Consider the following 13,898-nt stretch of genomic DNA (forward strand, 5'->3'; position numbering starts at 1 on the left):
CAACCCTCCATTCCATTTATTTAGTTTTTTTAATGAATTGCAGCAACTATCCTCTCCCTCCATTCCCTTTTTTTTTTAGTTTTGTAATGAATTGCCAGCATGTAAATGTAAATATTCTTGTGTATATAGTTATACTGATTAATGCTGATAAATTCTTTTCAAAGCTGTAGCCTCCTTTCTTGGGGGTAAGAAAGCTGTGAAGCTTTTGACGCTCTGACTTTTATTGGAGTTCTGCCATCTGGTCCCAATACTTTAGACTGCTGCACCAGTGATCTATCAGATCTACTGTTATGGTAAGTTTACTTACAGAACTGAATTTTTTTTCAGTTAAATTTCTCCAAGTCTTTTGGGTTTCTAATACCATGATGGAAATGGACCTCATTCCCAAGTCAGATTACAAACAGAGTTCATGAAATTAGTATGGTTTCATTCTTTGATGTTAGACAAGAGTGCACTTCTTGTCATCAGCAATGTGCCCAGAATTGACCTCTTTTGTAATTTATTCGGCATTACATGTATTGGTAATATATATAAGTAAGACTATAAATTCTTCTCCTACCACTGTTGTGTCTGTCTGTTTTTCTTTCTTCCACATTGTTCTCATTTCTGCTTGCAAATCCTGATAGTTTATGAATTTTTCTCTCTCTCTGTATGTAAGACACTGTAATCACTGAGTGCAGCAATTTCAATGATCAATGCTGTTCATTGCAGACTCAGAGTTTCTTTCAGTTGTATTGTGTTGTAAGAATACAATGCCTTCAGATTTAAAGATTTTTCTTTTATTTTAAGCAAAGTCTCTTTCTGGTCAGGGAATCAGTCCTTCATATACAAAAGTGGTTCTTCCAGTTTACATAAGTTTCCTCAGAGAAAGCAGCACCTTCTTTTGTACCATTAAATACTTCTGCTGAAGTTAGCTGATGTTTCTGAAAAAAACAAGCCAGACAACTTGCTAAAAACAGTAACCAAAATAAGAGGCATTCCTGAGTATAAACAGGTAAATTTCCTTGACATGAGTACCGTGCTTCAGCAGATAACAGGGATTCTTTCTACCTACCCCCAACTGGCGTACCACAGGGATCCATCCTTGGGCCAATGCTTTTTAAAATCTTCATCAATAACTTTCACACTGCTATTCCTGATGCTAAAATCATTCAATACGCAGACGTTTCAACCTTAGTCTTCTCTGCCTCAAACCTCTCTAAATTGCTGACTAAAACCCAAACTGCCTTCTCAACTGAAACCTGGATGCACCAAAACCACCTCTCTCTCAATGCAAATAAATCAAAGATTCTACTATTCCCTCCCACAAAGAACCTCTCCTACGATAAAAACAACTTCAAAGTCTATAGTCAAACCAACTCACCTATAGAAGTAGTCCCCTCTGCCAAACTACTTGGCATTACTGTAGATGAACACCTCAAGTTTGATATTCATATTCAACAAAATATTAAGAAAACCCAGCAAAAGCTAGGTATGCTGTATAGGAATAATCGCTTCCTCTCCAACTCTACCAGGCAAACTCTGGCCTCGACTTATCTTCTTCCTTCCTTATTATACGGAGCCCCTCTCCTAACCAACCTGTCCTCCTCTATCACCTCTAAACTAGAAAACTGCTACAATAAAATCTCTAAATTTGCCTCTAAATCTAAAAATAGCACCCATCACTGCCTAACCCTACAATCCCTGAATTGGCTTGAACTCCCAAACTACCTAGACTATCTCCAACTCACTACTGCACATACTCATATTTCACCCAACACAATGTCCTGCTCTAACTTACATCCTTCCCCCTTATACACCCAACAGAGCTCTCAGATCTGAAAATCAGAACTTAATTACTATCCATAAACCTAAACGTCCTGCTGGCCAACATCTCCTATCTTTCTCACTAGGCAAAAAATGGAATTCCCTTCCCTCCACACTAAGAACCATACCAAACACAGAAAACTTCAAAACCCAACTATTCAAACACCTGTCCACTAAATGGAAATGTACCTGCCTTCACCCAGCCTAATCCAAGGGGGTTCTCTCTCTGGTTCCCAAGCTCTACAACTCTCATAGTTATCTTCCTATGAGCCCATCTAAACTCTCAACATTTTCTATAGCCTCTCTCTAAACTCTCACCTCCTACAGCCACCCTCACACAGCCCAACCTTGTAAATAGCATTCTACTGTTGATGTGTGTACGTAAAGCATATTTACATTTTCTTAAAAGGTTTGTATGTAAACTGTTTCCACACCTAGCCCATATCTGTTTTCCTCAAATGAAACTGAGTGATCCCTACCTTCAAGCTTAATGAATTTAACTATGCATGATATTGAATGCATTTATGAGTTACTATTCTACATGTTGTTGTTGTCTTTTGGCTTTTCCCGGTTAGGGGTCGCCACAGCAAAACTCCGGTCCACTAATGATTGGCAGTAGATTTTTGACGAACGCCGAGGTGCCAGCTCGACGTTCAACCTTCAATGAAGGCACACCCATTTACGCATGTCTTTAGAACGCTCACCCAACTGCAGGGAGGACATGCAGACTCCACACAGAAGGCACTCCCCGCACTCCAGCCGAGAATCGAATGGGAGAACCTCTTGCTGTGAGGCAGCAATGCTACCGCTGCACCACCGCAGATAAGATCTTTAATATTAACTATCATTTGTATCTAAATTGTATAATGCTTCTTGGAGATTTCTCCCCGGGCCTCCACTGAAAATGGGTCATTTCGGCCCAGTGGACATCCGCGGTATTCAAATTGCAAATAAAATAAAATAATAAATAAATGTACAGCCTGTGCTGGAAAAGATTAGCACAACTCCCTAAATATGCACTGGAGCACAGAGCTGATGTGATACCTTTTATTGGACCAGTTAATATTTTATAGAGCAAATAGTACAGCTACTGATACTTTCAGGATAACACAGTCCTTTCATCAGGAGATACATAACATATGTACAAACCTCTTCTGCTGTCATATTTAGTGAATTTTGGTTTGTTTTTGCATTTATATTTTTGCCCTCAGTCTCTGCTGACCATCAAGCCTTTCCTCCATCTCCCCATTTCATTTCTCTTGGCAGCTGGAGCAGTGTGACCATCATCCTACTCAGGAAGTCAGAATGTAGTTCATTTAAGCCCTAGCTGACTCCCTCTGCTCATGCTCAGTATCACAGTCATGGATTTAGCATGTGAGTGATGCAGCCTCACAGAAGGCCTTGCATGCCCTGACATGATAATATGTGTGTTTTTTTTCAGTCACCATGTGGTATTCTAAGACATGCAGTGTACCCCTGACATGCATATTCTAACCCCTTCCCTGAAAGGCACACCTTAGATGCATACCCTAACCCCATTTATGGAAAGAGGTGAACAGACATTGCCTAGTTAATCTTTTACCCTTCTGTCACTAACTCCTCTAGCATCTGGGTGATAATCAAACTGGGCCATACTGGTAAGAGTTTGGACTTCACTGCTGTAAACCACAAGATTGACTATATGAACTTTGATTTTTAAGGCTTAGAAACCCTACCCTGGTCTTCTGCATTCCATTCAGGGGGATTTTTTACTATTATTATGCCCTATGCATTTTTCCTGCCCCCACCCCCTATGTTCGTTGACCTCATCTGAATGCTATTCCCCTCATTTTACCATTCTTCCCCTTGGGAGTATGATGACAAAAACACCCTCCCTCCCACCAATTATGGATCCACCCATCCCTCCCTACTACCTCCTCAGATGCCTAAGATGTTAATCAAACATAGGTTGCCGGGGCCATAATTAGGGTTTTATCACTCTACACCATGGTGCTGACTAAACACATGGAATCTTTATATCTAGCTAAGGAAGCTCTTAGAATGCTCCATGGTATATTTTGCTTATTAAAGTAAGTTTTTAGTAGTATTTTCTCTTTAGTTACCAATGCATGTCTCAGTGAGAAAAAATCTTGCCAGCATTCATTCCTGTTCTAAGCAGCAATGACAGTTTTTGTACCAAATGTGACCTACACTGTTTCTGTCATCTTCTCTCCTTTGGTACTTTCCCTGTCTTGCTAAATCAGATTACAAGCAGATATTGTCACTCATAGTTTATAATTCAGCATGACAAATTAACATAGTGTTTGGTGTAGAGGCAGCCATTACACACAGCTCTGAGCATATCTCCCCATGAACTAAAGAAACATTAAAAAAAATTGTGGACAAGATCTGAAATGCAAGTACATCTATTAAAAAAGAATTCAGTTTTATTGAGAATCAACAAAATTAATATACCTGTGATTTAATATATTTTCTGAAAAATATGTATAAAACTTTCAGTAGTTTGTTTCATTGATCTATTTCATCCTCATAATTTGTGATAAAAAAACAAGTTTTGTGAGAGGCAGCCAAGAAAGTTGTGGTGAAATCAAGGGCATTAGTGAAAAACAAGGGCACCAGGAGATTTACCATGAAGATCTGAAATACATTATTTAATTTCCTATCCTTGAAACATGGGTACAACATTTTCAGTATGGTGCCATTTTTCTTATTTTGTTGGCTTCATGTCTTGAGTGTCTTAGCAGATTTTTTGCTGACTATTCATCTCTTAATGTATATTTTTCACATTGCTATACCATTATCAGAGATGTATTGTCTAGATCACGTCGAACACTAACGTTAATTTAAATCAGTCAGTTATTGCTATATGGAGGTTTTGTTGATCCTATTTATATCACTACTTTCAGTTTAGAGTATGTCAGGAATTATTAGGTAAATATGCACTCTTAAGGTAAGGGTGTTACTACTTCACTTTGGTGTGAAATGCTTTTTCTTTGGGTTGTAATGCATAATCTGTGTAGGTTTTTCTCGATTCCATGGTCAGTATAGCCTTGGAAAATAGGACTGCAATGATGATTAGGTCATAGATGTTAGTGTTAGTATATTGTTAGCTTGGGTGCCTTTTTTTAACTCCATTTCAGACCACTTTGAAATTTTTAGATTTCAGAATCCATTGTGATCAGAAACTGTGTTTTGGTTGTTTAGGTTAATTTCTGTTATGTTTTTTACTACCCATTAGCAACAAGCTGAGGAAATGGCATCTGAACCAAAGATAATTGAGGAACTTCCAGCAGAAACTGAGAAAGCTGAGTAAGTTGTTTTGGTACTATGTATTAGTCCATTTTTTTATAAATTGCACTTTCTAATTATGGTTATGTTCATCAAACACCCAGTTCATATGAAACAGCAACAAAATGATTTGACTTTTAAAACTTATCTAAAAGGGCATCATCTCTTCATTCATTCCCCATGCAAGTACAATGTTTATATATATATATATATATATATATATATATATATATATATATATATATATATATATATATATATATGGGTCTACTTCATTTTCCCTAACTTCCAATTGACTGACACCCATTTGACTGAAATTTCATTTGACTGACACTTCATTTGACTGACAAGTATTATTGGCAGTCTCCAGAGCACTGTAAGGCAAGTAAATGGAATATGTCCCCTTCCCCACTGTAGTGCGACCCTGGAGTTAGAATATATAGTTGGGAGTGTGAGGGGCTCAGCCTCCCACAATGGGGGCTGTGGGGGCGAAGGCCCCCACTTAATTTCATATTATATTGTTTGGTTTTGCTTAAATATTGCTTAGTAAAACAAAAGTAAGTGGGGGGCTTTGCCCCCCACACCCCCCATTGTGGGAGGGATGTGCCCCCCATACCCCCCCCAACTATATATTCTAACTCCAGGGTCACACTACAGTGGGGAAAGGGACATATTCCATTTACTTGCCTTACAGTGCTCTGGAGACTGCCAGTAATACTTGTCAGTCAAATGAAGTGTCAGTAAAATGAAATTTCAGTCATTTGGTCTCAGTCAAATGGGTGTTAATCAATTGGAAGTTAGGGCAAATGAAGTAGACCCACACACACACACACACACACACACACACACACACACACACACACACACACACACACACACACCCTCAATGTCTAAATGTCTTTAGGCCTAAATTATCTTGGAGAATAGCAGAAAATATATTCTGCTAATAAGGCACATCTTTTTAATCCAGTTCATTTCACCTTGGCACTTTTGATCATTTCTGAACTTGTTGAAATTGCTTGCATTTCATCAGTCACAAAGAAATCAGCTGTCCTTTACAGGTAGCCCATTGATACACTGTGATCAGTAGCAATGGATCACGTAACTGTGTCAGTACTTTCCAGAACATAAAATCCAATAAAGGACCATCTACTAAAATGTGATTATATTCTACAAGAAAAGCTGAACAAGTTATTTTACCTTTGCAGTGTCAACTGATGTCGCTAAAGCGAACTGCATAAATAATGCTAGCAAGCTGAATTGCAATAAAATGAATTTCTGAAATTGTTATAATGTGAATATGGTAACATATGTTTGTTAGGATAATAATATTTTTCTATATTGCTATAATTTGAGAGGAAAAAGTTTGTTTCTTAGGGTTTCTCCTTGAAGGCAGGCAAGCCAAGGTGCCAGAGACTTTTATACAAGTCCAATTTGTCTTCTTGAAGACTGGCAGGCTGAGGTACTACAGACTTTTACATATGTTAAAAAAGTAATGTTTTATCCAGGGAATAATTTGTTATATTTCTTAGTTTACTCAAGCTGCTATTGTAAATAACAAACAGAAATGATTGAGCCCAAAAAAGAATGACAGTACTCATGGCAAGAAAAGTTAAACAAACATCATTATAGTTATGAAATAAATACTAACAGACAGATACTAAACATAATTATGTGATGCATGTAAGAAGTCTCATCTAAGTGTGGACACTAGTATTTCTTAGCCAGTATCTGTCCACCTTGGTAAACTGCAGTACCATAGTGTATTTTGACTTATGGTTCCTGGAGACAGTTGGTAATATCGACAGTTTTATAATTTAGGAAATTAAGTAGAGGGGTAACTTTGTGTGCCATGGAAGAATTTATGTTAAGCATTCAAAGGAGTAATAGACTGAGGAGAGTGACACTAATTTAAGAACATTTCTGTCCATGATGGTGTATAGTATACAGCATATGAATGCAGTGGGCAGCTATACTACTAAGCAGTAACTTGTTTCTGAGAGATGTAGGATTGTTGTTTTGCATTTTCAGAGCTACATTAGAGACAAGATAGAAAGAAATATACATAGTCTTAAAGAAAACAGCATTATTCACAAATGTTGGTAGATGCACAGTGCCTGGATGGTAGTGACCTTGATTGTTGACAGTATCATTATTATAAGTAGGGTGGGGAAACCTAGGGGAGGGCAGCAGCCCAGACTCAATCTGTGAGGGGACAAGAGTACAATACACCGTTGTCTGTTAGTTTTGTTTGTCTTTGTCTTTTTGGCTTTTCCCGGTTAGGGGTCGCCACAGCGGAACTCCAGTCCACTAATGATTGGCAGTAGATTTTTATGGTGCCGAGTTGCCAGCCCGACGTCCAACCTTCAGCGAATGCATGCCCATTCACGCATATCTTTCGGAGGCCACTCGACCATGGGGAGGACATGTAGACTCCGCACAGAAAGCACTCCAGCCAAGAAACGTCTGTTAGTAATTTTAGTAATTGTTTGTGTAAGCTCTTTGCTACAGTTCTCTGTCCAATTTTTTGTGTATCACCTTTTTTTTTTTCACCCTGGGTTATCAAATTTTAGAAGATCCTTTTTTGCCTCTCCCCATTTTTTCATTTTGGAAGACTGTTTTTTTTTTTATTTATTTGGTCTTCAACTTGGGTTGAGTGGTTGACAGTCCAGTGATTGCCTAGGGTGCCACTTCACCTAGTTACAGTTCTTGACAGGTCATTTTTAAAATGACCATGATTAGTTTCACTCCTAAACCAATTACAAATGAGATATTTCCTTACTTATAGAGAGTACTGAATACTGACTACATTTTTGAGTATGTTTTGAGCATGTTGTTTTCATTTGTATGACTGTCCAATGACCTAAGGTAATGTAAAATCTGAATGAATGAAGGCAGCCATAATGCAAAATGTAATATTTCTGTGTTTCTGGCATTAGCTACAGTTCATGAGATACCAACGAATGTAGTAGTGAATGCTTTAACTTCACAATGGTTGGCAGACTCTACGGTATTATACTACTAAACCCATTATAAACAATTTTTTTTCAGTTTCATGTTCTACACTTCCAACATCTGTAATTATGGAAATAAAGTAACCACCTTCTAAGGGGAAGTGGTACATTAGTAGCAGGTGTTTTTCAGTAAAAAAAAAAACTTATAACTGCAAGTAATTATATTTACCCACCCAGTGTGGTGTTTTAAGGTCACCACAATAGCTTCACTGGAAAAGCTCACCCAGATTCTGCTACAGTTTGCTGTGAGGGAAAGGTTAGTTTGCTTTTTATTTGTTGTGTTTTGTATTACTTTATTGCCTTTTTCTATTTTGTATACTGTGATTTGTTTTCTTTTCACTGTGTTTTACTTGTATTCTGCTTTTAACTGCATACTAAAACTTGAAAAGAGACCACAGCCTGTCTCTTGTGAGTCAGACAGAAATCAGAAGAGGTCAGTTAAGGAGTCACACATAAGTTACAACAGGTCAGCTAAGGTTAATCACCTGTGAACTGAGGGGGTGGAGCTAGAAACTAAACTTTCAATTTATGGAGTAAAATAAAACATTTCAGAGCTTTACTGAAAAGGCTCACCCAGATTCTGCTACAGTTTGCTGTGAGGGAAAGGTTAGTTTGCTTTTTATTTGTTGTGTTTTGTATTACTTTATTGCCTTTTTCTGTTTTGTATACTGTGATTTGTTTTCTTTTCACTGTGTTTTACTTGTATTCTGCTTTTAACTGCATACTAAAACTTGAAAAGAGACCACAGCCTCTCTCTTGTGAGTCAGACAGAATTTTTTCCCACCCTCTCACCCAGTTACTGTTGTGTTCTTAAACACCACTCTCTTTCTAGTTGCCTGCCCCTTATGTTAATTTGACCATATATCTCATTTCCTTTCTGCTTTTACTGCGTGGTGTGAGTAAGCACAAAATTATCATTTTGTAAAATCACTTCCCTTTAACTATTTAAATTTATTGGCCATCCTACTGTATTCCGTAGCACCAGAATACAAAAGTGCCCACCCCCTTTCAATCTATTAGACAGGTAAAACTTAAGTTACCTACTTTCACATCTAACTCCTCTAGTGCACACTGCAGTGTTTAGGATAAACCATTGTTTTCATCTTACCTTTAAGCATCTATTGCAAGACCACCAGTTATTGTACGGCCCACAGTCTGCCTCTCAGTAGTCATCTTGGGATTAGTGCTTCTGTTTTCTCCTGGTGACAGAAGGAGTGCAGTTACATTATTTCCTGGAGACTGCTGATCACCAGAAAGCTTAATAACTGCTTTATAGGTGATAGCTTAGAATCTGTTCTTATATTCTGATCCTGGTGAGAGTAGGAACAGCGTGCATTGATTCCTGACTCTTTCTGGTTGGAGAGTGAGTGTTTGTACTTAACATTCCTGATTGGTCTGGTTGCTATTTGAAGCATCTACCAGAAAACAGCTACAAGCCTGCAGACCCTTGCATCATCTGGGACAACCGAACAAGAAACTCCTTTGCAGGAACAACACCAACTGGTAAAATTCAAGAAAGCAGGATACCAAGGTGCCAAACCAAAGTGCAGGAACAAAACTTTTATTGTCAGCTTCACCAGTAGAAGCGTTAAAAACACATAAAATAAATCCAAATATCTCGTCAAGCGCTTTCACCCGGGCCCTCCCAGGCTTTTTCAAGACATTTACTGCATTATTAGGCAGGTTCTTTTATATTATTCCTGCCATGCTTAATTGTTTAATTAATCCTCAATTAATCATTTATTACACTGCATTTAAAAAGATAGGATCCTTTTTTACCCTAATACAAACTAGTGGTGTTAGTTCTTATTGTACTTTTTGTGATACCCCATCTTTTATTCATTTTAATGTTAAATGCATATCTATAATTAAACATTGGATGCTTGAACCATAATTACCATTAAAAAATACATATTAAAAACTGTGCATTTTAAAAACGTGTATAAACAATGCATATATAGGGCCTTATAATGAAAACATATTTGATTATGTTAAGCCTCTTAGTCACTCCATTGACAATTAACAATTAATCAGCATATAAAAAAAGAAGAAAATATACAAATACTTAATATTTTGGTAACTGTAGTACCCCATCCTTATTGATTCAACTTGTTACATGAATCTAGTGTACTTTGTTCTATCACTGCAAGTTACTTGTGCTGGAATCTGCTATTAATAGAAAAATATATAGAAAATGTATATACACAAAAAACATGAAAAAAAACATATGTGTATACAAAATGTATGTGTAAACAAATCATCTCTGTTCTATCCACCATATCTATGAAAAATGGGCAATATCACTTGTCACACTTTGTCGTTATACCATGTCCGGCCTATATTCATCTGGGACAAGACTGTGGATCACCAAAAAGGCAGTGGCGTGCTTCTCTTCTTAGGACTGGTGCTAAAACTAGCTAGTTTTAGCTAGAACTAGCCAGTTTTTTTTAGTTTCAGCACTCAAAACTGTTTCATTGTGCTCAGCACTTGCTCAGAACTTTTTGTAAGCACTAAATAAACTACAAATTACTACAGCACTCGACTTTCCTCCTCACTTGTCAAGAGGAAAACAGTTCTTAGTACTTAAATTAATAATCACCTATCTAGGCATGCCCATGGGTCAGCTACCGGTGTTTTCTGCTGTCCACCTGATGAATCAGGGCATCTTGGGGCAATGTAGCAATTGCCCCATGTATGCTAACAACCCTCTCCTCCTACCACCCAACACTACAACCTGTGAGAGATGCACTTATATAGCCAAACTTGAAGCCAAGCTCTCTCCAGCCAAGACTGGACTAGACAGTCAGGAGGAGACGGTTAACACCTGCACCACACCACACTCAACACATAATGCTTCAAAACCCACACTACCAAAACCCACACAGAAACACAAAGCACACACCCACATTCATGGAGGCTGTCAATAAAAATCTGCCCAAGCATCAGAGACCACCCAAGCTGAAACACAGATAACCACCAACACCCAACACTACCCAAATGACACACAGCCCACAAAATCAGTGTGCCACTCAACCTCAGCCCATAAGGCAAAACAAAGTACCCAACACACTAATCATAGGTGACTCTATAGTCAGGCACACTGATGTCTCACTCACCAGGCTAAACAAGGAGAAAGTTACTGTCAGCTGCCTGTCGGGTGCCAGGATCTGCCATGCATGCACTCAGGTCACTCCACAACAAGTACAAATACGACTCTGTCATTGTCCATGTTGGTGTGAATGACCTGAGACGTATCTCCCTGGACTACATGAAAAGAGACATGGAGGAGTTCTCAGATCTTGTAGCCCAGGAGGATATGACAGTAGCCCTGAGTAACATCCTGCCATCGCCCAGAATGATACCACAGTACAAGGACAAAATGATTGACTTCAGCAATTGGCTAAGCTTCTGGTGTCATTCTAAGGGGATCCAGTATCTGTCTGCCTGGGACAACATGGTCGACAGACCACGATGCTTTGCCAGAGATGGCCTGCACCTGTCGTCCCTGGGATTCCGGATACTGGCTAAGACTCTTGCCACCCCTACAGTGCCTTTTTTATGCAAGGTTCAAACACTAAATTCACCACCATAACAGGTACAAGCAAGCAAACTCTGAGGGTAATGCTACTCAATGCTAGAAGTTTAAACTTCAAAATGCACTCACTCGAGGCACTCCTTAAAATGGAGAACATCGACATCTGTGCAGTGACAGAGACGTGGTTCAAGGCTCCAGAGAGCTTCCCTGCAATACCAGGCTATAATTCATACCACACCTTTCGGCCACCTAACCTGGACCGAAAGACTAAAGGCGGAGGTGTGTCCATATTCATTAAGGATGTCCACATCTCCAGGATAGTTGCTGAACATAATGCCTCCAAAATTATCCAAGTGCAACCAACACTGGGCAAGACTGCAATCCAGGTTGTAGCTTCTTACAGATCCCCCACCATGCCCCAGGATTCACACTCTTCATTTCTTAAGATACTGGAAAATATTAAGGTACAACTCAATACCTTAATTATGGGTGATTTCAACTATCCCACCATCAACTGGGAAAACTACTCATGTACCAGCTCATTCACTCAACGTTTTCTGGAACTCATAAATTCCAATGCCTTGGATCAGCTGGTCCACACCCCCACCAGGGGCAGCAGTATTCTGGACGCCAGAGGTCAGTTCCTCGCTGGTCAGATCCGACCACAAGCTAATCACCCTTGACATCCATATCCCACCCCACCCCCATTAAGGAAACCACCTTCAAAAACTACTCCAAAGCCAACTTCATGCTTCTTAAGACAGAAGTGGCAAACTTCATGACACCCATGCAGATGGAAAATAGAGGTACGACTGCTGAATCTTACACAAATGCAATGTATAAGCACATACCTGAGTGTATGGATCATGCCATCCACAACAGAACCAAGATGCTATCCTCCAAAAAAAGGAAGCCAATCTGGTGGTTCCCTGCCATAAACAAACTCCACAACAGAAGGAAGAAGCTGTTGTAAAAAAGAGTAAAATCCCAAGATTGGAGGAACTCCCTAGTCAGCCTCAGCAAGAAGCTGAGATCCCTCATAAAATCCTCCAAAGCCAGTTATGAAAATAAAATTGCCACTGATTCCAAAGACAACCACAAAGCATTCTACAGCTATGTCAAGAATCGCAATGGCAACACTCAGATCTGCTCTGAGCTACAGCACAATGGCAGTAAATATACAGAACCAACCAATATTGCCAACATCCTAGCAGATAGGTTCGGTGCTAACTTTACCCCCCTCTCACTCTCCAAAATGCTTCTCTTAATACTGGAAGAATGCAAAGCCTCTGTAATCAGTAAAGACTGCACTCTCCAAAGTCAAGAACACAGCATCCATGGGACCAGACAGCATCCCAGGCTGCATACTGCACGAACTACAGAACGAACTGGCACCCCACATAAGTACCATGTTCAATCATAGCCTCACCTCAGGCTATGTGCCTACTGAATGGAGCACAGTGACTGTTATCCCACTCCACAAAGGGGAGCCACCACTACCACCCCATTAGCCTGACGAGCCTGGTCTGCAAGGCCATGAAACGTATCATCTTAGATCTTATAAACAAAGACATAGGTAACCTCCAAACCCAGAACCCCACTCAGTTTGGGTTTGTAAAAGGTAGATCATGTCTACTAAACCTGATTGACTGACTTCTTTGAAGCAGTCACTAGAGCCGTAGACGAGGGCAAGGTAGTGTACACAGCCTATCTTGACCTCACCAAGGGTCTCGATACCATCCCCCACTCTGGAATTATAGATAAACTGGGCAAAAATCCCTATGTCACAAGATGGGTGGCCAACTGACTCACTGACAGAACCCACACAGTAAAAGTAGCCGACTCCCAAGTCCAACTTCAGACCAGTGATGAGTGGAGTACCACAGGGTTCAGTCCTGGGTCCTCTCCTGTTCACCATCTACTTCTCTGAAGTGCAGGCCAACACAGAAGGTCTTTGGCTAGCAATGTTCGCAGATGACTGCAAACTGGGAGCCATAATAGAATCACCTAATGATGTAGACATTCTACAAAAGGGCCTCACAGAGACAGATGCTTGGTGTCAAAATCATGGCCTCAAGCTCATTGCCAAGAAGTGCATTGTCATCCCCTTTGGGAAAAACTCGGTACCCATGAACTACCATATAGGAGGTAGCTCACTAAACACTAAAAGTGTGATAAGAGATTTCAGGACACAGGTGGACAGTAGTCTCTCCTTTGATAACCACATTAGTCAGGAAATCTTTGTATGTGGCACA

The 13,898-nt window shown here is 39.6% G+C and overlaps 1 protein-coding gene across 1 annotated transcript in view; it reads left to right on the forward strand.

Annotated features, from left to right (window-relative positions):
* LOC122794026 (ryanodine receptor 1-like) overlaps positions 1–13,898 on the forward strand; it is a 2,146,276-nt gene that overhangs the window by 1,911,109 nt on the left and 221,269 nt on the right. Inside the window, 1 exon segment of the mRNA XM_044062140.1 lies at positions 5,045–5,115. Coding sequence (XP_043918075.1) covers positions 5,045–5,115 — 71 coding nt within the window.

This window comes from Protopterus annectens, chromosome 1.part0 (assembly GCF_019279795.1).
Source record: "Protopterus annectens isolate FY-2018-M chromosome 1.part0, PAN1.0, whole genome shotgun sequence".
Taxonomy (NCBI): domain Eukaryota; kingdom Metazoa; phylum Chordata; order Ceratodontiformes; family Protopteridae; genus Protopterus; species Protopterus annectens.